The sequence below is a fragment of the Scleropages formosus genome, chromosome 1 (genome assembly GCF_900964775.1).
Source record: "Scleropages formosus chromosome 1, fSclFor1.1, whole genome shotgun sequence".
NCBI lineage: Eukaryota > Metazoa > Chordata > Actinopteri > Osteoglossiformes > Osteoglossidae > Scleropages > Scleropages formosus.
Window position 1 is genome coordinate 46,417,134 of NC_041806.1, and position 25,361 is coordinate 46,442,494.

The following is a 25,361-nucleotide window of genomic DNA, read 5'->3' on the forward strand; positions in this document are numbered from 1 at the left end:
AACACTCCCTATGCCTGTCGGACCCAGCGCTCAAAAGTCAGCACGAAATACAAGACTGAATCAAGATGTATTAAGTGAAGTTAAGTGCAGTTTCCTTGAACATGGTTCGGCTTATGGTGCTACTTGTCTGTGTCTTAGTTGTTATCCTTCAGAAAACACGAGATTTTGTGGTACCTATCCAGGCGCTATTGTGCTTCCAGCTTGGAAAATAAAATGTCTGTTGACAGTGCACAAAGAGCCAGAACTCAAAGCATTAATATTGATGCTGGAGGACTTTGGGCAACTAGATTGTTTTAAAAAGTTGATGGTGCAAAAAATCAAAGATCTGTGTGGTGAGAGCATGTTGCAAAAGAGTGAAAATATTGAACTGGTTTATTTAATATAAATATATCTGCACTGTATTTATATCTGTATTCTATTTTAATTAAATAAATAATGAAAAAATGAGCGCAGACTATAAGCTCTAGAAATATTCACTATTATTTATCATTTGAATATGTTGTCCATGAAGATTACTTATTTTTGTTAATATTGTTAATCTATTTTCTAATTCATTTACTCTTATTTAAAATAAAGAAAAAATATGAGTCTGTTTACGCATACCATTTACAGGATAATAAATCGTACTTAACACAAAGTTCTCCAAAGGTCTTTATCATACACTTTCTTTATACAGTTTGTACTTTCAATTTTGCGCTCCTAACTCTCCCATTTCTGGACATCCATATCGAAACACCTCGGCGCTCGGCAGAATTCTGAGATGCCAAACTGCAGATCCATTCAGCCGCTATAATCTCTGTAATAGTATTTTAGCTTTGATAATGGCGCACGCCAAGAGATGGATTTGCATAATAAATGGAAAACCACATCCGAGAGTCTAAACAGGGAAAGCAAATTAAAAGCAAGCTGTCACAGCTGCTATGACTGTTTTAAAAGCCTGACAAAGAAGTTTTGTCAAAACAAGCAAGTAAACAAGCAAAAAAAGCTGCTCTGTGTGTGTGTGTGTGTGTGTGTGTGTATGTGTGTGTTAGCATAAAGGGTTTTCCTAGAATGTAAAGGATATGCCACAATAAGATGGATCTTGGAGGCCTCTTTGGCCAGAAGTTCGTCGTTGAACCGGCTGTTGCAGGACAGTTTATGGGTGCGGAAAAGGCGTCACAGGATATGAAGTGTGCCGAGTGATGAATATGTCCCCTAAGTGCCACGTACAGTATCTGCTGGTTTTATGGCTCTGCCGAAGCTGAAATTATATTTGCCATTCAAAGGTCCTGAAACATAACTGAAGATAAAAGCTCTGCACGGAGCGGCACGCTAAACTTCTTTAAAAAAATTTTTAAAAAAACTTCTTTTAAAAGCGTTCTCCCTCCTAATTGACTATGACCCTAACTGAATTTATTGCATTCATAGAGAAAATCTCATATTTCCAATTTTTCCATTATTTCATAAACATGCCTGTTTGTGATATTGTTCCAGTGGAACTGAGAAAGGGATTGGTGGATTGTTGGATTAGCGGTAATTTAATGAGTTTCAACTCAGTCCAGCCAGATCATTTTTGTTGGATGTTGAAGCAAGAAATACAAAGAAACTTTTCAAGATGCAAAATGATGTCAGTGTCACCTCTGACTGAGATTAAGTTTTGCCTTGGAGTTGAATCCATCCAGCAGCTGTCAATCTTCCAGAACCGTTTGCTTGATTCAACGGTCAACTATGCCTTGAGATGCTGCAGTTGGTTCCAGTGCCACCTGCCACCCCACCTTTTGCAGGTAGTCAGTACACTGTCTGAAGGAGAATACTAGCCCCTGCCACCACCCTATCGATCTGATTACTGCACAGTACAGTACAGTACAGCACACCTGGATCATTTTTTGCTGTCCGTCAATGGTAGACTGCTGCTGAAAGTCATCAGAAGCTCATGGCCTTGCATGATGATGAATTAAAAATATAGCCCAGTATTGCCAGTTCAAATTCCATTGGTGGTCCTGCTGTTGTACCTTTGAGAGAGATGCTTAACTTAAATTCCTTTGTACAGTATTCAGGTGTATAAACGTTGTAAAAAATTACATTGGTTGACCGTAAGCTAAGGCTTTTCACTTGCAGTAATTGATAATATATTAACTATGAGGGTATTATTTGTTTCACCTGCACTGTCATCATAATTTGGTTTCCTCAGGTAAGGGGCTCATCTGGATGGACGATGTGGCCTGCAATGGTACGGAGGTCACCATCCACCAGTGCAAGTTCCTAGGCTGGGGGAAGACTAACTGCGGTCATGTGGAGGACGCGGGAGTCACATGCAACACCTAAGGCCAGCTCACCACTTCATCTGTGGACCTGGAATTGACCGATGGAGGACAAGTGCTTGCAGTGCCTGTCTCCTGTGGAATTTCGCAGTGCTACAGAGAGGTTCTCACTTTAGCTCCCAAATGAGACTCACAATGGCATCGGTAATACACGTCATGACTTGACCAGTGTCTCTGGTCTCTCTTCCTTTGACATATTCATCCTAATTACAGACACACAAATGCTGATTGACTGACATTGGTTGGGACCATTGTCAGCGATGCACTCAGACCAAATGAAAACACATTTTAAAAGTAAATGTTGAGCGTAATCTTCACTTATATCAATACTGTATGCCCTCATATCCAGTAGCAGAGCCAGCTGTGCCTTAACGTAAAACTTAGTCTTCACTGACGTCTAGAAGGTTCGGTTCCAGACTAATTCATTTGTAAGATAATTTCCTTGAAAAACATTCACTTTGTTATAAATCATCTCATGGGTGATTTAAAAAACTCAACATGCTTCAAACACGGAAACTGTGATTCTTCCTCTGAATTGTTTTAATTACCATTTGGAAAAATTCTATTGTTCTGAAAGAAACTAATGTAAAAAAATCAACTAAAGGGCCATGTACACCATCATAAAACAAAATTTTAGCACAAATTTGGTTAAGAGGTGAAGTAAAAGGAAACAAATTAGTTTGTTATTTAAAAGCTGGAAAAATATGTGGGAAAGAAGAAGGAAGATGAATTTTTCGTACATGCAACGTCTCCTGTTAACAGAGGGGCGTGAAAAATTAATGCATAATTGACTAGACAGGACCTACTTTGTAAGAACACTACGATCATATGTAAGTATATAAAAAGGAGAGTGTCTATGGGACTTGTAGGTGTTACTTTCACTGCTTTAAGAGATTATCACAGAGACAACCAGAGCTCCATTCCTAGGATCTGATGCAATGACCTTCTGGTAAGAAATCAAGCTCCTTAACTGCTTGGCCACCCAACCTATCCTACTTGGCAAAGTGATTCGCTTTAATGTGGTTACTGTGCTGCATTGTTCATCTCTGATCTCTGTGCCGGTGGTCCAAAAAACATGCAGCGACCCTCTCAAAGTGCCGTTTCACAGCCAACACATGGTGCTGAGCTCAAACTTGTAACAGCCAAAGACATTAAGCTCTGTTCACTTTGTACTTCCACTCCAAATGCTCAAGTTCTCCAGGGAAAACAACCCTTTCTGGTGACTGAAAACTTGGAAAATGTAAATATTTTTCTGAATTTTTACACTAAAAACAAATCTTAAGTATTTTGCGAAAATATGTGTACTCTGGTATTGTCATGAGAGGCATTTTTGTGACTGCTATTATGCTGCCTTGGTTTTGTTGAACCCTGTGCTAATTCCAAGCACTTGAAATGATCATTTTTGTTGGGCTTGGCTTTGATAAACAAGGAGACTAAGCTTCTTTTTCAGGTTGCCAGACATTGCTTATGCTGTATTCTGGGCAAATGAGATATGCGAGCTTTAGCTTACAGTAGGTTACTTACAGAACGTCTGTCTGATGCAATTCATAATTTTATTTTGGCACCATTAAGCCATGAATTAAGGGATCCTCTTTGAAAACTGGCCTTTGGAACAACTGAACTGCAAGGCACATTGTTTATCAGCATTTCTAAAATGCCATCGTGCTTGATTAATGAACCGTGCAAAATAATTCCAAACGAATCCATCATTAATCAAAGGCAGATGGAGGCGTCTGGGACCCAGACAGTGTGACTCTGCCATCATCGACGAGGGTTTCACATGCAGCATAATCTGGGCTTCGGGTCTCCTGGTGATATGCCAAGATGATAGAACTATTAAAGTTATATGGCTGATGACTCATTTCCAGTTTCCGTGAAAGTGTTCCCATTTTCTGCTCCAGCCAAGGGACAGCAGAACACACATGGATACTGGGGTGGCTACATGACAGCCCATCTATCTGAAATACTTTCTATGAATTTTTTAATTAAAAAAACAAACCACTTAGCTGGATTTTTACACTATTCACATGTAGTCTCAATTCCGTCATTCTGGCCTTCATTTCTTTTGAGTGGTTGACAGATCCAGATAGTAACATTTTATATATCTGTTGAGAATGTATTTTCATATTTTGTTATATAATTTTTCTACCTTAATCATTTCAGCAATAATTCTCATGTTTTCATGCATTTCATATGCTGCAGAGAGAAGAAGAGAATAAAATATAAATTTGTCTTCAAATGCGGTCTTTGGTTATTTTTTGGATTATTTTGACAGTGGTGGAGACAGCTCCAACACAGCCCCAGCGCTGACATCATGGGACCAGGTGGAATAAAAAGGCACCGTAATGTTCCTTTCTGTCCGTAGAAGCCATTCAACAATTACGCCTAAGTATTTCCACATGAAGGATGGGAAGAGCAGAAACCGCTGCAGGTTTCACCCAACACGTAGTCAGTGGGTAAAACACAAAGGCTGAGGCGTGGCTGATAGTTCGGTGTTTCTCATCAACATGTGCTCTTGGTTTTAAAACTCTAAAAAGTCTAAACACAAAAGACTGACATTGTTTGCATCCTTTTTTTTTTTTTTGTAGCAATCAATTTTTTTGTAGTTTTTTTTTTTTAAGAAAAACAAGTACGTCTTAGGGTATTTTTTCTGGAAAAAAAAATCTTAACTTTGATATTAAGGTAAGAATTTTATTTCTTATATACCTTCCAAAGCTAAAAAATATACTGAGATTAATTTTCAGGACATTTACGGAATGGAGTAGAAGTGCAGCTTTGCTGATAGGAAGCATCAGAATATAATGATCGAGGACTATACTTTTCTTTTAACAAAATTTGGATGCGAATAAAAATGTCGCCATAAATTAACAAATAATACACCCTGTGAGTTACGTGGGTGATTTGAGAAAATCCTGAGGGCTGAGTTTTCCTCAGCGGTAACCAGGCACTGCACTGCTTGGTTAGAAGAACATGAGCTCACCACGTGGAGTGAGAGCACTTTCGAAACCTCTTTTCGAGCGATTCTTTGTTTTGTAAAAGTGATCAACTGCTAGTACACACTCCTATTCAGGACGGCCATACGCTACACACACTGCTGTTGGCTGACACGTTCTATCTTCCTTTCCGATAGTGACTGAGACGCACAAAAAAGCTCTTTATTTGCGAACAAAGGAGCTCTTTATCACTGATAGGATTAAAAAACATGGGGGCAGAAAGTCAGGAAGAATTTCACAGATACTAAGTTGTGTGTTTAGTGTGTCGGGGCAGTAAAGCGTAAAAGGAGTCATTCTCTGACGCTGGGCTTCAAAGCCTGACTTTCTTGGCCGGATTGTGGAAAACAGCTCTACATCCAACTACGTCCACATTGATGTGAGGGACAAAGATTTATAAGGCGTTTGTTCACTGGGCGGTGGGCATGTCAGCCCTCTTGCTTGGTCTACTGTGGTGAAAATGCACGACATTGTTCTGCAGATCTGTGGGGGCGCGGTGGCGCAGTGGGTTGGACTGGGTCCTGCTCTCTGGTGGGTCCAGCTTTGAGTCCAGCTTGGAGTGCCTTGTGATGGACTGGCGTCCCGTCCTGGGTGTGTCCCCTCCCCCTCCGGCCTTACGCCCTGTGTTACCGGGTAGGCTCCGGTTCCCCGCGACCCTGTATGGGACAAGCGGTTCAGGAAATGTGTGTGTGTGTGTGTGTGTGTGTGTGTGTGTTCTACAGATGGTCTGCAGCCATGCGAAGTGGCACAGGAAGGTTCTGGAATTTTCACTCTTTAGTGGATGCTTTGAAATTCCAGCATTAAGTTCTGTAAGGACAGGTCCACTAATAAGACTGGTCCATCTTCGACCAGTCTCACCATCGTAAAGTCGAAAAATTGTAAGTCAAAGCATATGCATTTAACCATATTTATGCTACTTTATGAAGACTCTTTAGTGTACTATAAGTTTAGTGTGTGAATCGATGTTATACAATTTGGTTGAAAGAATAAGAACACAGCATTTCTTGGCTCTTGGATTCATATAATGTTCACAAACAGTGATTTGGTTTGTTTTTCTCAGAGTAATACTCCTTGTATGAGCAACCCCTCACATGCGCTCAACAAAGAACACGCTTTTTGTGAAAACGGTGAGGACGTAAGATATGCCAACTGACAAAAAAAGCATAACACGAATTTTTACCAAATGACTGGGTTAAGATGGCCTGCGCATTATTTCATCCAAGAGTTTTTTTTTATATGCAAGTATTAGTAGTTAGGCATATATCTTAATATTAACCTTTATTGAGCTGACACAAATGGCATCTCATCCAGGGTGTACCTCCTTCAGCCTTCTGGGATAGACTCTGGGTAACCCTGACCCTGATCAGGACAAGTGATTATTGAAAATTGATGGATGGTTGAATTTAAACAGTTGTACATGTAGCGATGTACAGCATTAGATGAATAACCCTAAAATGATTTACCGTTTACATAGCAGGGTATTCTTACTGAAGGGGGTGTGGTGGTGCAAAGACTTTGGCTGGGTCCTGCTCCCTGGTGGGTCTAGGGTTCGAATCCTGCTTGGGGTGCCTTGCGGTGGACTGGCGTCACATCCAGGGTGTGTCCCCTCGCCCTCCAGCCTTATTATGCCCTGTGTTGCCAGGTTAGGCTCCGGTTTGGGACTAGTGGTTTCAGTCAGTGTGTGTGTGTATTCTTACTGTATCAATTAAGGGTAAGTACCTAAACCATGGGAAACACTACAGAAGGACTTGAATGCATGACCTTTAGATTGCAAGGCAACAGCTCTAACCACCTTCTACCCCAGTTGTTGAGCGCTGACTGTTCACAACGACTGAAATTACTTTGTCTGTTGATACATGGAAAAAGTGAGAAAATCTTTCCATTTCAGTTTCCATGCCTACGATCAACAGCACTGCAATTTGCCCAGGAAAGCTTTTCCACAATAGTATGTTCAGGAGAACCACCAGGCACACCGTGACTTTATAAACAAATATTTCCTCTTGTGTTAAATTTTGAACTGTCTGGCAACAGAATTCTTCAGGTGTAAACAAAAGGGTGCCGCTTATGTGCTACTGGAAAACGCAAGACAAGGCGCATGCAACAAAAGGCATCAGAGTATTTTTTAATAATTTACTTTACAGTAGTGGACCACTGGACTGGAGAAATGACTGGTGAGTTTGGTGCGGACGGCGAAAAAACATCAATCAAAGCGACTGATCAGCGGTTAGCAGTCACTTAAGTTCATATCTAAAAGCCTAGAGGACAGCTGGTAGCATAATAGTTAGAGCTACTGCCTTTGGACCCCAAGATTGCAGGTTTGATTCCCTCCTCCAGTTGTTGTACCCTTGAGCAAGCCAGTTACTCCAGTTAAGTAGCCTAGCTGTATAAATGGATAAATAATTGTAGGTAGACTAATGCTATAAGTTGCTTTGGAGAGAAGTGTCAGCTAAATGAATAAACATAAGTATGACTGGATAAAAGAGCAAAATAAATCTCAGCTCCCTTTTCACTCCTGGAGCAGAGAGGCCTGGTGATGGAAAACAAAGGAATGATCAGCTTAGTATAGTTAGGAGTGCACAAAAGAAGAGTACGGTCCAAGGTTGAGGAAAAAAAAAAACATAAAATGTCTCATAAATAACATTAAAATACTTCAGTGACTTGGTTTATGTCAAATATTAAAGTAGCAATATAATGAATTGTATAGTTATTTTAACTGAGCTAATTAAAACAGCGAAATGACAGAAGTTTTGGAACAGGCCAAGTTTTATGTAAATGGTTCATAACCTTTTAGCAAGAAACTGAATTAGAAAAATATGTTTTAATGATAATTGTTACCACTGATTATACTGGCACGGTTAATGGATTTAACCTCCTGGTTTTCAATAAGGCTGACTTTTTGCCTTTAATTAATTCCCCTCTATTGACTTTGCATTGTTGTTGTTTTTAATAATTTAAGTGTGAAAATTTTTAATTGGGTGCACACCAGACGCCACGTATGATCTGTTTGTTAATGAGACACGCTCGTGCAATTTATGCAGAAGAAAATAATAATTAAATTTAAAAAAAAAAAAAAAAAAAATCCTATTTCAAAGCCATTTCTGCCATCTGTTGGTGAAGAACTGGTAACGGTTTTGGAATTATGAAGAAAAAAAGCAGGAATTAAAACCTTTTCAGTTGCACTGCACGGCTAAGAAATAACAGTAAAAACTGTAATTCGACAATACAACATATTTTAATATGATGAGCTGAGATGACTTGTTAGAAAATCTCCATCATTGGACTGCAGTGCATTGACATCGATCCCACCGTGTGTCCCTCAGACCATTAATTTAGGGTCCGTATGCCTCACATTTTTTGCTGATGTGTTTCCTGAAAAGGGCTTTGAAATGTATCAAAAATAAAATATTCCTAAAATATTACACAGCTAATTTGAGGACTGGAGAGTTTTACACGTCATCAGTACAAGACTTTCGTCAAAACAAAAGGCCTAGGAATGAATTATTTCGCAGGTAGGGTGCAGAGATGTAGCACAATATCACTTTGACAAATCGTTTATTAATTTTACACATTTTTACTAAAAAAATAAAGAAATAAAGAAAAGCATTATAAGACAAAACACCTGTGTAAGAGCGAACATGACTACATGCTGAAGGAGAAACGAAAACGCATTTATACTTCCTGTTTTGGGGCCCGCGCAATTTGTCCCTCGAGCGCCTCCGCACGAGACCTCGAACGAATTTGAAAGTTTGGCGCGCGACGCACTACACTTTCCTCACAGCTGAGCAGGCGGTGGGTTTCGTGAAGAGGTCTGGCGGTTGAGATTTAACTCGTTTAATTATTATTAAAAAAAAAAAAAACAAAACATGTTGTGAGAAATAATTATAGATATTCTGAAGATTCTTCAGTATAATTACCTATTTTTTGATTCACGAGTGGACGTTTTGGTGACGAGACCGTCGTCGTCGTCATTATATAATAGTTATTTTATTCGTTCCCCGCGCAGCTACTGTCGAGACCCGAATGACTGTATTATTTTAAAATATATACAGTAACCGTAATGCCGTTGCCGATAGGTACGGCTGACACATTCTATCTATGTAGAGGAAAATGTTCAACTCAACTGTGTTCGTTTATCTAATTTTTTGCTTGCTTTTGTGTGTGTGTGTGTGTGTGTTTTGACATACATTTCTCGTGACAGACCCCAGCATGGAGATTGAAAACACCTTCAAGACACCTTGTAAGAAGGAAAGAGCGCAGTGCGGATCTGGTGCGTCTTCAGCTGCTGCGATTTGTCAATAATAACAGTAACAGTAAATAGGTGTTTCTGAAAGAGGCATTTGATTTGCAAGACTGGCTGAAAGGTAAAACATAAGGCTTAGTGTTGAATGTAACAAGTGCACATTAAGTCATTTAACTGCCTGTTGGCTTTTTCTGGAGTTGGTCATGGCACTGACCATTGATTTAGCAGGCTTATTTTTACTATAGTGATTCATGGTAAGTACCTTGATCAAAGGTATTGGAGCAGGAGGGTCATGTGGGACAAGATCCCACAATTTTCAGGTTGCAAGCCGATATATTTAATGCTTGGTTCTTTTGTGCCTTTCAGCAGGGTCCTGTGGAATGCCAGTGACCATTCCCGCTTCTCCGTTCATGCAGAAACTGGGCTGTGGAACAGGAGTGAATGTGTATCTCATGAACCGGTTGGTGTGCAAAGAGGCTTTGGAAATTTCTTTTTAATCGGCTATTGTGAACATCCTAAGACAAGTTTTCAGACATTGGGGAAAAAAGATCTCTCGGTAAAAGATTCGATGTTTGATGAGATACTTTTCTCCAAAGTGACGTATCTGCTAAATTTGTAAATGTAGAAGATCAATTACATGAAGGCAGATGAAATTAAGTATTTTGATACACACCTGTGCTACTGGCCAGGTGTAGTGTTGTGCAGTCACTAGTGTGTTTTTCTCCCCTTAGTCCTGGGATACAGACCTATTCACCTTGGGCCATAAAGAAAATCAGCAGCAAATGCACAGCGACACAGAAGACTGTTTACCAACAACGACTTTGTGATGAAGCGAAGGTACTAAAAGGACTGCAGCATCCAAATATTGTTGGTAAATAAAACAATATATTATATATTTACATGTTTGTTTCAGTATAAGCACTAGTGCAGATTAAATTGCTTATTAGACAATAATGCAGTTCCTCACATATAACTTGAGTTGATTTAGTGTACTTTTCCTTTTTTTAAACATGCAGTAAACATGTGCGTTTGTCATCTGTACCATGAATGCCTTTGTCTGACGCCAGGATTTCGAGCATTCACCAAGGCCAAAGATGGCTCAGAATGCCTAGCCATGGAGTATGGTGGCGAGCAGTCTCTCAACGACCTGATAGAGCACAGGAGGGAGGACGGCCTTTGGGCTTTCCCAGCGGCCACCATCGAGAAGGTGGCCTTGCATGTGGCCCGGGGTCTCCAGGTAGATTACTCTTAACTTACACAGAATGAAATGATTTATAGTCTTGTGCAAGGAAACTTTAAGATTAATATACTGTTTCAGAGTGAAATTATATAATTCTCCCAATGTTCACCTGGAGGCTACGTCTGCAGTATGAGAGCAAACTTTTTAATATTTTTGGCAAAGAATTTGTATATAGACCTATAAGCTGTATTGTGTATTGCATGCTTTTCTGAAAGGAACCTGCTTGCTATAGCCTTTATTTAAAGAGTTGTAAAATAAATATTGTCCAGTGAGATAACTATGATGAAAAGTGAGTGATACAGAAAAGAATAAAAACTAATAAATGTAAGTATAAAATTCATATTACAAAGGACATAACTTGATAGTGTCTTCATTTGCAAAGATCTTGTTTGTTCTAATTGTTCATTCTTGACAGATGCTTGCTTAAAGATTGCCACATAGCACTTAAATACTTTTCCTTGTTGCCAGTTGCTCATTATACACAACTCATTGTTTGTTCCAGTATCTTCACAATGAGAAAAAGCTTCTCCACGGTGACATTAAGTCCTGTAATGTGGTCATCAAAGGGGACTTCGAAACAATTAAAATCTGTGACGTGGGAGTCTCTCTCCAGCTGGATGAGAATCTGAAAGGTAAACAAATGCTGTGGTCTCAAATTGTCGCTACCTTTCAATGCACCTGTGTTTTCGAAAGCATGGTAAAACACAGTTATGTGCTCCTACCATCTCAACTGACCATTTGATGCACACATATGAAGATGTATGGTGTTGGGCTATGCTAAGTGCCTTGTTTCAGTTATGTATTCAGTGTAGTCACATTCTTTTAAGAGTCCTATGCTATCCGTGGTCTTCAACAGTTGTAAACATGCTGATTTATGGTCAGCTGTATGTCTGGAAAACTGAAATATAATGAATACCAATGTGGCAGCTGCTGTGTGTGGCTGAGTTGACAAAATTCTTTAAATTATTAACCTGAACAGTCCTTGGGAATGTGTAGGGAATATCTGTAGTGCCATGAATTTGTTCCCGTTTTATCAAAGTGAAATGTTCTATTTTCATAACTGCTTGAGATGCATTTGTGGGAATGTTCCATCTTCATTTGATTTCAGTTGGTTAATTGCTCCGTTGTTTACTGCTGCAGTACTTTAGCAAGCCTAGAATTCCAGGAAATCAGTCACACTGCTGATTGTATGGATTGCAACCATCTGTGATTTTGAGGCTGATGCTTATATTCTTTCATTAGTTTAGGAATACATTTCCCACGTGGACTGACTGCAGTGGGGGTGTGAAGTTCTTTACCTTTTATTAAGAGAAGGAAAACACATGAGAATATTAATAAGTACAGTACTTTAAATCTTCCCTGGTTTTTTGGGGGTTGGGAATTGATGGGGAAAATCATGTGACATTGCCTCTTGTAAGCTTTTGCAATGCAGAAAAAAAACTAAACCAAAAGTGTGCTTTCACTCTTTACTGTGGCTTGATGTGAGAACACTGTTCTGTGCCAAGGAGGCTGTTTTCAGTCATGTCAGTAAGACTTCAATTGCTAATATGAGACTAATTTGAGAAGACATGAAGTCATGGAGGTTATGTTTCAGGGGGAAGGAAAAAAAAGAGTAATATTCACTCTAAGCTTTAAAGCTGAAAGTAATTTTCACATAATAGTAATACAGTGGTCCCCACTAGATGACACTGGTATGGGCCAGAAAGCATATCTTAAAACAACTTATAGCTGGGATATTTTTCCCTTTACAAATAGAAAAATGTTAATGTGGATAGGGCATCGCTATTAGTTGGTACCCAAAAGTTGTGCATAGTTAAAGTTCAGGTCTTTAGATGCCTAGCAACGGGGATAATTGTTTTGAGACAGGGTCACAAGAAGTGAAACATCTACTAGAGAGCATCTACCTCATTGCTGTTTGAAGACTCCAACAGGGTGCCCAACAGATGTTGGAGAGCCAGACACTGGTGCTTGCTGTAAATACTCCATGATGTGACCCATTTTGTAAATATATCCCCTGACCTTTACTGTGTAAGTAGTGTGACTGCTTGTTCCTCCACCCTGTTCAGTGTGCAATCCAAAAGCAGAGTACATTGGAACAGAACCCTGGAAGCCCAAAGAAGCGCTGGAGGGAGGGGTCATTACTGGCAAGGCTGACATCTTTGCTTATGGCCTGACGCTCTGGGAGATGATGACGCTGTCTGTACCCCATATGGAGATGCTGGACCTCGAAGATGAAGGTACCAGCCTGGTTGATCGGTCCGGTCCCACTTTCCTTTTGACTTAAGAACAGCAATCACGTCTTTTAACCACAATACTACCTACATGTGCTAATTGCACCCACTTTGACACTTGATCTCCAGATTCTTCCTTCAGTGAGGAGGACTTTGACTTTGACGCCTACTATGAAAGACTCGGGACCCAGCCAGCCCTTGACCAGAAGAACCTGGGAGGTGAATACCAGAGGATGGTGGAGCTCTTCTGCATTTGCACCAATGAAGACCCAGCTAAGCGACCTTCAGCTGCACAGATTGTGCAGGTGCTTGAATCGAATATGAATGCAGTTGAAAATACCTGTGTAGTGTCAGCTGACAATTGTTATCCTAAACTGTTAATCTAGAACATGGTTTCTTTATAGTCAGACAGATGCACTCTTTCTGTATTTCTTGTTTGTGGATTTGTGTTAATATTTCAGTGGGGCTTATCTTTAACCCTTAAATTCTACTGTAACTTTTAGCCAGAGTTAAATGTAGGTTTTGATATCTTAACGCTCATGGAATAAATGAGACATTTCCCCTCTATTAAATTTTATTTGAAGTACTTAAAACAGCTCTGACTTCCAAGACAGGACTATGAAACATTTCCTTACACTATGGTGCAGTTTATACAAAGTCTCCTTTCAGATATGTACATCATTTATTCAAGTAAATGTACAAAACCCTTAGCAAATGAAATTATAAACCAAAAACTCAGGGGTTCCACAATACTTTGTAGCAAAGAGTTTGCCATCTGGAGTGGGATCTGAAAAGGCAATTTCTTCCTTGTCCAGGTGACTGCCATACATAAAGGAGGTCCTGGGAAAATTTTTTACAACAATCAATGCCTTTTGTAAGCAAGTCAACATTTTCATAGCTAATACCCAGGGACTGAATGTAATGCTTGAAGATCATGCATGATATTTATATCCACAAGGGCAAGGGTGCAGACAAGTTACCTGACTGTGTCCACCAGTCGAGTAGCAACGCCCTGCCTCCTCATCAGGCTGAACACCCAGATGCGGCTCACGCCACAAATGGCTGGCACAGGTGTGGTAGAGCAGCACCATGCTCTTTGGTGCTCCATGAAGTCAGCCTTCAATGTGTCCTTAGCTGATGCGGGCTGGTCCAGAACCCTGAATGCCTTCAGCACCACAATGATCATCAGCCTAGTGATACACACTGTATGCAAACAGTTTTAACTGCTATGCATCTGCTAAGCAGATGTTTCTGTTTCAAGGCCACTATCACTGTTTTTACAGCAAGATGATCACTGACAAGTTTTTTTTTTTTTTTTTTTTTGGAGTCACTGATCTGGAGCTTTTCTAGAAAGCATACGATGTGAAGCAGGGTACCCCCTGGACAGGACACCAGTCACTCACACAGCAAATATACACGCTACGGGCAATTTAAAGTCACAAATTCACCTGAAGGACATCTTTGATTGTTGGAAGAAACCCACACACACAGAACATGTAAACAACGTACAATGAACCAGAACTGAAGCACCAGCACTACTTACGGTGCCACCGTGGTGCCTCTTACTGACTCAAAGTGCCTTGCTAAAGGGAACCAAAAGTCACTGCTTTCCTTAACCACTCTTGGACCCGATGCCCCCCCAAAAAATAGTAGATCTTACCTGTCTGATGTTCTCCGCAATGAGGCAGCCAACAATCATCTGGTCGCGGCTTACATAAAGGTATGTCTTAGCTTTGCTGGGACAGCTAAGGGAAACTTGCTGAAATCCCAGCTCGCCATCAGCCACTTGTCTCACATCTTCTGCCTGAACAATATCAAAACTGATAAGTCTTAAATAAATAGGAGCTTACGATCAAGGAAATAAAACCAGCCACTGACCTTTTTGATGGCATATTTTGGGTCATCAGGGAGAACCAGTATAATTTTTCCATCCCAGAATTCAGCAACTACTCGCTCCTTTTTCCAGCCCTGGAACGAGATCATAAAATATGCATCAAATAGACTAAGAAAAGGAAGTATGACTGCTGTTAACAACAACCACTTTACTGTGGTAGCCTTTTTGGCTCAACTGTAAGTGTAAAGGGAACAGTACTGAAATGCAAATCTGGCCACTGACCACAAACTTAATGCTGTCCACAAATTGCTGGTGGAACTGTGTGTGCTGGAAATTGTCCTCCAAGCTGTCGGCACTATAAATCATACCACAGGATGGGCAAGTGGTGGCCCCAAACTGCTTCTGGCCAGCATCCTGGGGGAGGGGGGAGAAATCTACATCACACACGCAATATTGCTATAACATTTTTATCACAGGAAAAATTCTCAGTCTACACCAGATATGTTCCTTATAACCCTTTCATGTGATATACAGAAACCACCAAGAACCCAAACAGTTCAGATTATAGCCTTTACAATGAATGCCTGATAAAGATGCTTATAAATTCTCAAAGCGTTTTGAAAAACCAGCTCTAAACTAGGTGCAAACATGTACACACAATGATGAGCTGATCAGAGGACTCCCTTTCAAGTTCCTTCTTCTTCTTTGTGCTTCTCAGCCTCGAAGACATGGAAATAGCAGAACTAGCAGTGGTTGGAGTGCTGCAGCTCTTAGGGGAAGGTATGCTAGCCTTCTTCCGGTGTCTTTCAACAGAGCAACAGAACTTGGTCATACAAGCTGCATTTATTATACATATAACAGGGTCTATTACTTAATTTAAATTAGTACATAAGCACTTCTCCTACTTACCTCTTAGAACCAAAGATAGGGTACACAGTAGGAGAAACTAAAAGGAAAAAAGATACAGACTTTGCTACTCATTACATCTTCCATTATTTTAATTTCTTCAATAAGTATATAACAATAAGCACAGAAAAAAGCAAATTTACCTGTTGAAACACACTTTGAACTTTGAGACTTAATTTCACTGAGGTCAAACCCTGTGTCAAATGCCATTTCTGTGGAATTGTCCTGAAGAAAATAGACGTAAAACATTCAAGAGACTCAAAACATTTGATATGGGGGACAAAAATGTTTTGCTGGAAAGCCTCACTGCCACTGGTGGTGATAATGTTCTGGGAAATGAATGGAACTAGCATTTACCTTTGAGTTCGTGTCTGTAAGGGAGGACTCCAGACTAGATGGAATTTCAGATTTCCTAAGAATAATCCTCACATCCTTGACCAGCTCACACTGCTGGGGGAGCTGACTTGGGGACACATTTTCAGGTGCGCTCTCTTCCTGCTGCTTCTGGGTCCTCTCCACAGTGGTTGTACACAAAGACCCTTTGGATACTAAGTTCTTGTTGGACACTTCTAGACTATTCTCTTGCCCTTTCCCCTCTGGGGCAATATTTTGCACAGGTGTGTACACACTCTTTGCAGGCTTTTGGTCTGGCTCCTCCACAGATAAAGGGGCATGACTTTTCTCAACATAAGAAGGTGGCCTGAATTTGGAAGATTTTAAAACGGTGCTTTTGTACGCCATGGCGGTTCTCTTCCCATTACTAAAGAATGCAGCTCCCACAAGGAGCTTCGGCTTGACTTTAGCTTTCAGACTGCCAAATGCTATGGAAGGCGCTCCTTTAGGGTCTGCAGCGTTAGTGGCCTTTCCCATAGAAGGGTTGTCTTCAACATTTGGAGAACTATTCCCTGTCCTTGGAGGCTTCATATAGCCTCGGATACTGTTCTTTTGACCTTGAGCCACGTTCCTTTTCTTGACTTTTGCTGGTCTCGGTCTCTTTCCAGGTCTGGAGGGTGACAGTGGACTGATGTCTGTTTGGTTACTGTGCGGTTTAGCCTCACTGACCAGCTTCCTTTCCAGTGGTGTCAGGTAGAGCGCTTTCTTGTTGTTGTAGAAAGACCTCACTGCCAAGGAAGGCTTGAATGGTGATGCACTTTTAGGAGACCCCTTAGGCGAAGAGCACTCATAAAGCTCTCGGGGGGCCAGGGCGGTGTGGTCAGGTGAACCTCTCCACCTACTGGGTGAGCCAATTTTTTGAGGAGACTGGTGGTTTTCTTTCTCCTGGTCAATATTACCCACAGCCAGCTTTCCCTTTCGAGACTTCTTTTGGGGAGAACAGTACTCATCCAGAATTTGTCTCTTTACTGGACTGCTGAGAAGGTGACATTGGGAAAGTTAAAGTCATTAAGTGACAGATGAGTAAACAGCATCACTCACCTGAAGCCTGAGTAGTGAAGACCTACCTCTGAGAACCCACAGACCGGCGTTTTCTCTTTCCATTCATACCTAGTGGAAGCATTTTTTAACCTTTAAGATATAAAAAAAAAAAAAAAAAAAAAAAAGACAGGACAGTCAAATCCAGCATCCCCAAGAAACAAATGTTTTTCAAGCTCTGTAGTGAAATTCTAAAAATATACTAATAAGAGCACAGTTATGGTTTAAACTGACAGCATAGGCAAGCAAAGCTTGATTCTGACATATGCAATCAATGTATTTATTCATGTCATACTAAAGACAAAAGGAAAAACTAAAATAAGACCTTACATTTATTTATTTAGTAGACGCTTTTCTTCAAAGCAACTTCCATTCAACTCTATGTAGTGTTATCAGCCCACACACCTTATTCACCAAGGTGATGTAGACTGTTAGATACACTACTTACAATGGGTCACTCATCAATACATCAGTGGAACACACACTCTCTGTCACTCACACACTATGGGGGAACCTGAACAGCATGTCTTTGGCCTGTGGGAGGAAACCCATACAGACACAGGGAGAACACGCAAACACCACACAGACTGAGTGGGGATCGAACCCACATCCTCTAGGACCACCCAGGTGCTGAGACAGTAGTGCTACTCGCTGTACCACCCTGCCACTCATTAAATTTGTATTTACTCATTTAGCTGACACTTGTCTCCAAAGTGACTTACAATGTTAAGGTACTTGCAATTATTTACCCATTTAAACAGGTGGGTAATTTTTTATTAGAGCAATCTAATGTAAGTGCTTTGCTCAAGGGTACAACAGCTGGAGGTGAGGCTGAAACCTGCAACCTTTGAATGCAAAGGAAACACTTCTAATCACTACCCTACCAGCTGCCTCCATATTAATATTGAATATTATAATAAGTTGTGATATTAAGCAGTCACTAAGGTATGCTTGTCCATAACCTTTGAACCTTCATGATGACCCTAAGCGAGTCTCAGGACAGCTGGTAGCATAGTGGTTGAAGCTACTGCCTTTGGATCCAAAGGTCATCATGGGTTTGATCCCCACCTCCAGATGTAGTACCCTTGAGCAAGGTACTTACCCAAAATTGCGTCAGTAAAATTACCCAGCTGTATGAATGAGTAAACAATTATAAGGCTCTTTGAAAACATCAGCTAAATGAATAAATGTAATATAAATGTCTCTCCCCACCACACATAGTGACACTGTTGGAGTTATCGCGTTTTACTGTGTATTTGGTGTAATTCCTTTACAATGATGTGTAAGGTTTATTAAATCATAAAGATTAGTACTTCAGCAAGGCTTAGATGTATCTAGTGGGACTGAATGGCTGCATCTTGGAAGTTTCTAGACGTATAAAATTTCACCTGACCACTTACCAAGATGATAACCTATGCTCCCACTGGACTGATTGGCATTTTCACACATAAATCAGCAGATCTAAAGATGTGTGTTGAATGTAATCACTATGGACTAATTAGGTCAAGTTCACGTTAGTTTCTGAATGATTTTCATTCCTCAGCATCAACGACAGTACTGAAAATTAGGCGGGATGTGGCTAAACTAAGCCCGCGGATAAGTATAACTAAGCCGCCGGTGTATTAGTAGCTGTGTGGTTACTGACGGAATTACACACAATTTTTAAATTATTGATAACTTAATCATGAATGAATGAATACCTGTTTTACACGGATTTCAACTAGCCTAAGGCTACGGCCACAGAGAGTTTTTATTTACCTTGAAATCGAAGCTTACAAAAAAATACTATTATTAACCGACAAAGACAAAGTTATGATTGTGAAAAATTGTATTAATTATCATTATGATCAGGAAGAAGTCGCCGTTAAACTAGTACCTGACGATATCACCCGTCACTCACGACTGATCTTGTTCTCGGTGACGGGAGAGAGACGACGATGTCACACACACACAGGATTAATTTTCATCATAATAAATTAAAACTCAGCCCGGCTCCGGCCGGGGAAATAATAATACCGACCGACATAAATAAGAAAATTTGAATTCATGTCCAGTGTTGTTATTATTACTGTCCCCATAAAAGAGCCTCTACTACTAACTCACCAACCTCAGACTGCCGCGCGCCAGATTTCTGTGTAGCAAGTGAAGTGACTAAACCGCGCGCGCGGGGTTTTCCAGAACCCCTTTTCGAATTGCGCGCGCCTCTTGCGCGGGCGAACAAACTATCACCAAAAATGGCGGGACGTCTACGTAGGCAGCACGGTGGGTTGCACGATTTTCTTAAAGGGGTAAGAGGTCTGGTACGACGTCTGTTGGAAGTGACAAAATTACCCCGCTACTACTTCATAAAAGTTAACAAGTATACTACTAGTAAAACAGCTACGCACAATAATCATTACCAAAGTCCTGGATTTGAAAATGTGTAAGTGGTGAACTTATAGCGTGATTCAACTTCAACTCCCTAGTCTGTATTCCTAGGATAATGAGCTGTATCACTGTATGTCTCATTCTTGGGGTTTCATGCCTGCATTGGCTCAGAATGTCGACATTCAGTCCTTGATGTAGAGCCTTGTAATACAGATTCCCTACGAAACTGAATCTGAGGTAGAACATTTCAGCATGGTGCTATTCTCAATGTGCTTATTTAAATTTAATCTGTTTTTCTGATATGTGGCTTAGTAGCTGTCACCCACTTAACCTGCAAAATATTAAATTAAGGAATAATATTCTGATATAGAACGACACTTTCTTCTGATATTTCCCATCTCCCCTGTTTAAGCGTTTCCGTAACATCCACTGACTGGGAAGCGGTTCCCACGGACGGATCTGAGAACGGACCAACCGGAAATCGGCCCTTTCCAACCGGAAACTCTTCGTTCCAGTGTATGGGGGGGGGGAAAAACTTCCCAGCTGTTCGTTTATCATAACAATATATTTAATAAATCGGCGTGATTAAAACATAAAAACACAGAGTTTTCTCGCTGTTTACTTATTTTCAGGATGGTATTTTACTTTACAAGTGCAGGTAAGTACCTAGAAAAACGAGATAAGCTACCTACCCAGCTCAGACCAGCGTTAAAATTGTTGACAACAGTGAATTTTTTTTTTTTTTTTTAAATATATATAGAACGTGGATAAAGCTTATTTGGCCACGAAGGGGTTCGCAGATTGATACAGAACAGAAATTCAGCTCTTATTCTATTGTTTGTCTGCATGGCATGGTTATCTGAAATAAGATTTTACTACATCTAACATTTAATTGTCTCGTAACTATTGCAAGTTAATTGGTTCCACAGGTGTGATATATTATAATATGTGTGGTACTTGTCATTGCTTGGGTGCTAATCAAGGATTTAATATTTATTCATTTAGCATACTTCTCTCCAAAGCTACTTTGCTATCATAGATAATCTGTCTTATTTCCTTGTGCAGTTGTGAGCCCCCCTTATACCATCTATATGGGGAAGGACAAGTATGAAAGTAAGTTAGTATTAATTTACTCTTGTAATTTGAACATACATTGGGAATTTAGTTTAGGTAGCATAATGGTTAAGTGTACCAGCTGCCTGTTCCAAGTTCCAGGATAGGTCCTGTTTTTTTTGGAAGGAGAAACTAAAACTAAAATTATTCTCTATATATATATATATATATATATATATATATATATCTGCCTTATATATTTCTATTCTATGATATTTCAAATCATTTTCCCATTTATTCAGCTGGGTAATTTTTACTGTGTCAGTTCAGAGTAAGTACCTTACTCGAGAAGAAATGGGATTCAGACTGGGGTCCTTTGACTGTAAGCACTGTTCTGCAGTGAAAAATGTGTAAAATGCTTTTACATGAAATATCATTCTCAGAATTTAAATTTAATTTTTCTCAATAGATGAAGATCTTATTAAATACGGATGGCCAGAAGATATATGGTGAGACACTTAGCATATTTCGTTGCTATCTCGTTTGTTAAAACAAGGGGTGCTAGCCCCTTTTATCTGTTAGAATTGTAAGTACAAACAAAATAACAACTACAAATATTTCTATTTTCTGTAGTGTTGCTTAATTTGTTTTGATAATACAAGAGGTAAAGTTTTTGTAATCGCGTTTTAAGTATAATTTACTGAAGTTCGCTGAAAGTTCATGTTGATGTGAACAGTGATATTATGCTTCCAGGTTTCATGTGGATAAGCTGTCCTCTGCCCATGTCTACCTGAGAATGCCAAAGGTAGAAAAAAATCCTCAAACCACTTTGGGTTAAACTGTTTTCAGCTTCCTGGTTTACATCAATTTTATATATATATCTTTTATGTCTTTATATTTTTTCTTGGCTTGTTTTGATGTTTTGTAAAAGACAAGTTTTGTGTGTGATGCCCCATTATGTCATTGTTGAGAGGTCTGTGGTGGGAACATCTGTTTCTTTTCTCTTTGATGTTATAGGGATTAACAATAGACGATATACCTAAAGAGGTTTTAATTGACTGTGCACAGCTTGTGAAAAACAACAGCATCCAAGGTAAATTAAGACTGAAAAGGAATTACTATTGAAGTTGCAAGCATAAACACTTTGTTCCCATAGTAAGGTTGCAGACTGGACTGAGTACTGGAAGATTGTTAAATATAGCATACAGGTCCTGAATTAAATTTTTAGAAGGAAAACAGATTTTGGTTGTTTCCAGTGATTATCTCTTGACATTTTATTATTTTACATACTGTTTTGTATCTGATAGGATGCAAGATGAATAATATAAATGTTGTCTACACACCATGGAGCAACCTGAAGAAAACAGGGGACATGGACGTGGGCCAGATTGGCTTTCATCGGCAGAAGGATGTAAGTGATTTGAACTTTTACTAATCCAGATATATTGAATATTTACTTTTTTTTGTCTATTAATACAGTTTTTACTGTGATCTTTTTCTGTACTGTCATCGTGGTCATTTCTGTTTTAAACCTCAAGTGAACAGTGTAATCTGATGCTAAACAATATATACATAATTTTGTTATATAAGCCATTATCAACTTTCTTGGTGTGGAATTAATGTCTTTATACACAGGTGAAGGTCGTTGCAGTAGAGAAGAAAATCAATGAGATTGTTAATCGGCTGGAAAAAACAAAAGAAGAGCGATTCCCCGACCTTGCAGCAGAGAAGGAGTCTCGGGACCGAGAGGAGAGGGCAGAGAAGAAGGCACAGATTCAGGAGATGAAGCGGAAGGAGAAGGAGGAAATGAAGAGAAAGAAGGAAATGGAAGAGTTGAGGTAGGAAGCTAGATGGATGGAACGATAAAGAACTTTATTAGTCCTGTAAGATACTGCAGCAAACAACATATTGCCGGTTGGCGGTCTCAAATAGCACACTACAGAACAGTGAAACTGGACGACTCTGCTGTTAAATGTGCTCCTCTCTTTAGCAGGGGTGATGTGTAGGTGGTAAGAGTCATTGTCTATGATGGTTAGAGTTTATTTAGTCTTCTGTACTACTTCTATTCCATGCTAAGGCCGTGACCAAGCCAGCGACACTCATTAGTTTATTCAGTCTGTTGGCATTACCTGTAGCAATGGCATTACCTCAGTATACAACTGTCCAGATAGTCAGGTAGTCTATAGTCCAGGACACCACAGATGTATTCACCTCGGTTGACCGCAACTTCTCTCCTAACAGCTCACTCTGTTTGGTGTTAAATGTGCTAGAGAGGTTAAAAAAAGATCCTCACGATGCTGCCTGCTCTGACAAGTAGGAGTAGGTTCTGTTCAGCAGCCCTATGAGAGCATTGTCTGCTCCAGTGTTGTCTTGGCAGGCTAACTGGAGAGGGTCCAATACAGATCTGAACAAGGGTTTAAACTGTACCAGGACCAGCCTTTCCAGGGTCTTCATGATATGTGAAGTCAGACGATTTTCCAGGCTGAATTATCCCTTAGAAAAGAGGCACATTTATTTACATTTACATTTATTCATTTAGCAGACGCTATTCTCAAAAGCAACATACATCCCAGTTTGAGTCAGTTCACAGTTGCACAGCTTGAAAGGGTGATGAATTTTGTGAAATTTCATTGGGATCAATTTTTCCCACAGGAGTTACGAATCTCTCATGAAAAATGACAACATGACAACCAATGAGGTAAATTGCACTGTATAGCATCAAATATGTATTATTTTGAAGGCATTTTATGGCATTTTGTTTTTTAATGCTGGGGTTGTTTAGCACAAAAACTACAAGAGCAAAATACTTAATTGATGGCATCTATTTAAAATGAAGTACAGAATGTAATGAAGTAATGTCCCATGAAATGATGAGAATGGTGTGCCAAAGTACTGCAGAAGTACTTTTATCAACACAATAGTTGTTATGGTTTCATGTGATAATAGTGTCATTTTGTTTCCTTTTTAGGAAGGATATGACTCTGATGACTTCATGTGAAGACAGAGCATGTTAAAGAACACTGAGACTGTCTGGTTCCTGCCTGTTCCCCTGATTCCAAACCAAAGTGCATTGCCACTATTCATGCAAGTGATTCATGTGCCAGTGATATTTTCAGTGGAGACGACATGGTCTCTGTTTCCTCAGCAGCCAGCTCTAAGGGGCTGTGGTACCCGGCACTATGCAGCTTTTTCTTCTTATATGACAGTGTGTCACACAGGTCACAGCACCTGGCAAACGGAATGGATGATGTCACTCATCTCAGTGATTAGAGGTGTTTCTACTCTGGTGAAAACCAGGTCCTGCTGTTGTAAAGCAAGAGTGACGCTCTGGTGTGGTCATGAAACTGTGAGCATTTGTTACATCCATTTTTCCACAGTGTTGTTTGTTTGTTGCTTGATTTGCAACCTGTCATGGGGTTTCAGTATAGGTATTTCCATGGCCTGAGTCATCACTGAATGGTAGATCAGTGGGTGGCGGAATAAATGTACATGTGTTGTCACATTCTTCAGTCTCAGTTAACTAAATGTCTTTTTTTGGCATAAATTTTTTAAATGTAAAGTTGTTGATAATATTAAAAGCCCTGCCAAAACAGAAATAGACAAACTGTGTTTTATTGCAAGGATTTCTTGATGAGAAACTGAGTAAACCATTTTGACTGATAAGAACCCAATGCTTTGTGAGACGTAGCTGATTTGGTCAGGGAGACAATGTGTGTGGATGGATGGTTTGTCAAAACGAAGCTCAAAGCAAAAGCCTTTGGTTTTTACCCAGCTGTGATTTTCAGCTTCCCCAAACACCTCGGGGAATGTGATGGGAAACATTGGTTACCATAAGATCCTGTCGGTATTTGCAAAACACGTCTGACTTTTGAAAGTGCATTGGAATGCTTTTGTTTGTTTTGTTTCACACCAAATTAATTTTATGTTACTTACATGTCACTTTGTTGTAGCCTGTGTAATCATTGTGCTGGAGAATGAATGAGGTGTGTTTCCTGGTCTGCCTTCCTTTGGGGGCTGTTGATGTTGGGATTCCCTAACTAAACACTGGGTCCACTTTGAGTTTACAGCAGCACAGGACTCTACACTATGATCTGTGGAAGTCATGGGAGACCTGTTGAAGAGCAGTGCATTGCTGGATGACGGATCACTCATTCCTGCATTGCTCTACTCCTTGGACTCTTAGACATCTTTGTAATGATACTGATATGTGTACACTAGCTTGTTGTTTTTCATTTCCTAATTTATTTACTTACCACAGCTTCTGTTTGCAGTGAACACAACCTGAATGTGCCCATTTGATAGATTATGGTAAAGATCATCCCAAACATCCAGGTTATACATATTCAAAGATACAAATGTATCCGTTATTTTAAAAATATTTTTAATTTCATTTTGTTCAGTTTTATTTTCTAAGATTTCTCTTGCACGGGGTCTTGCATTTGTACTTTCTGCCATTAGAGGGCAGAAAAATGCACTTAATATAAACTCGGGTAGCAGTGCTGGTGTGAGGGGATGGCTTGTGAGAGCTGTACAGAATATGATTTCAACATATATTTAATGTGTTATAGCTACCCAGGAAATAAATATGAGGTATGCAGCTATTATGCTTTTTTTTTTATTTGAAACTTTGGGGAATCTTTTGGGATCTTGAGGCATCGATACCATTTTAACTGCCTTTGTTTTGTTGTCCAGGTGTAGTGGAATAAGAGCTAGAGCAGCTGGAGTCATCCAGAGTTTAGCAGGCATGGCTATAATCCCTGGTGCACCCC

General features: G+C 39.9%; 4 protein-coding genes across 9 annotated transcripts in view; 3 read left to right on the plus strand and 1 right to left on the minus strand.

Annotated features, from left to right (window-relative positions):
• The window catches only part of scara5 (scavenger receptor class A, member 5 (putative)), a 50,613-nt gene extending 46,155 nt beyond the window's left edge, over positions 1–4,458 (plus strand). For both annotated transcript variants that reach the window (XM_018742381.2, XM_018742382.2), the window contains one exon: positions 2,171–4,458. In XM_018742381.2, the coding sequence (XP_018597897.2) occupies positions 2,171–2,304 (134 nt within the window). In that variant the 3' untranslated portion in view covers positions 2,305–4,458. The remainder of the gene's footprint in view (positions 1–2,170) is intronic.
• A 4,545-nt stretch (positions 4,459–9,003) lies between these two features.
• Positions 9,004–13,557, plus strand: pbk (PDZ binding kinase). Of its 4 annotated transcripts, none has more exons than XM_018742434.2 (8): positions 9,004–9,079; positions 9,489–9,557; positions 9,897–9,990; positions 10,262–10,401; positions 10,598–10,767; positions 11,273–11,402; positions 12,837–13,007; positions 13,131–13,557. In XM_018742434.2, the coding sequence occupies exons 2-8, from the start codon at positions 9,497–9,499 to the stop codon at positions 13,385–13,387; spliced, it is 1,023 nt and encodes a 340-aa protein (XP_018597950.2). In that variant the 5' UTR covers positions 9,004–9,079; positions 9,489–9,496; the 3' UTR covers positions 13,388–13,557. The 4 variants fall into 4 exon arrangements, with proteins under 4 accessions (XP_018597950.2, XP_018597952.2, XP_018597949.2 ...); XM_018742436.2 differs by having other exon boundaries at positions 9,013–9,096; XM_018742433.2 differs by lacking the exon at positions 9,004–9,079 and adding an exon at positions 9,287–9,363 and having other exon boundaries at positions 9,900–9,990.
• An 11-nt stretch (positions 13,558–13,568) lies between these two features.
• Positions 13,569–19,348, minus strand: esco2 (establishment of sister chromatid cohesion N-acetyltransferase 2). Of its 2 annotated transcripts, none has more exons than XM_018742429.2 (11): positions 19,280–19,348; positions 17,202–17,265; positions 16,099–17,110; positions 15,885–15,966; positions 15,745–15,781; positions 15,494–15,638; positions 15,118–15,249; positions 14,880–14,969; positions 14,662–14,805; positions 13,982–14,166; positions 13,569–13,841 (listed from the first exon to the last, which is right to left on the minus strand). In XM_018742429.2, the coding sequence occupies exons 2-11, from the start codon at positions 17,255–17,257 to the stop codon at positions 13,709–13,711; spliced, it is 2,016 nt and encodes a 671-aa protein (XP_018597945.1). In that variant the 5' UTR covers positions 17,258–17,265; positions 19,280–19,348; the 3' UTR covers positions 13,569–13,708. The 2 variants fall into 2 exon arrangements, with proteins under 2 accessions (XP_018597945.1, XP_018597946.1); XM_018742430.2 differs by lacking the exon at positions 19,280–19,348 and adding an exon at positions 19,049–19,093.
• A 122-nt stretch (positions 19,349–19,470) lies between these two features.
• ccdc25 (coiled-coil domain containing 25) lies at positions 19,471–24,254 on the plus strand. Its single transcript, XM_018742444.1, has 10 exons — positions 19,471–19,594; positions 19,952–20,197; positions 20,605–20,652; positions 21,062–21,101; positions 21,346–21,397; positions 21,610–21,685; positions 21,900–22,003; positions 22,228–22,430; positions 23,245–23,290; positions 23,561–24,254. The coding sequence occupies exons 2-10, from the start codon at positions 20,173–20,175 to the stop codon at positions 23,588–23,590; spliced, it is 624 nt and encodes a 207-aa protein (XP_018597960.1). The 5' UTR covers positions 19,471–19,594; positions 19,952–20,172; the 3' UTR covers positions 23,591–24,254.
• The last annotated feature ends 1,107 nt before the right edge of the window (positions 24,255–25,361 follow it).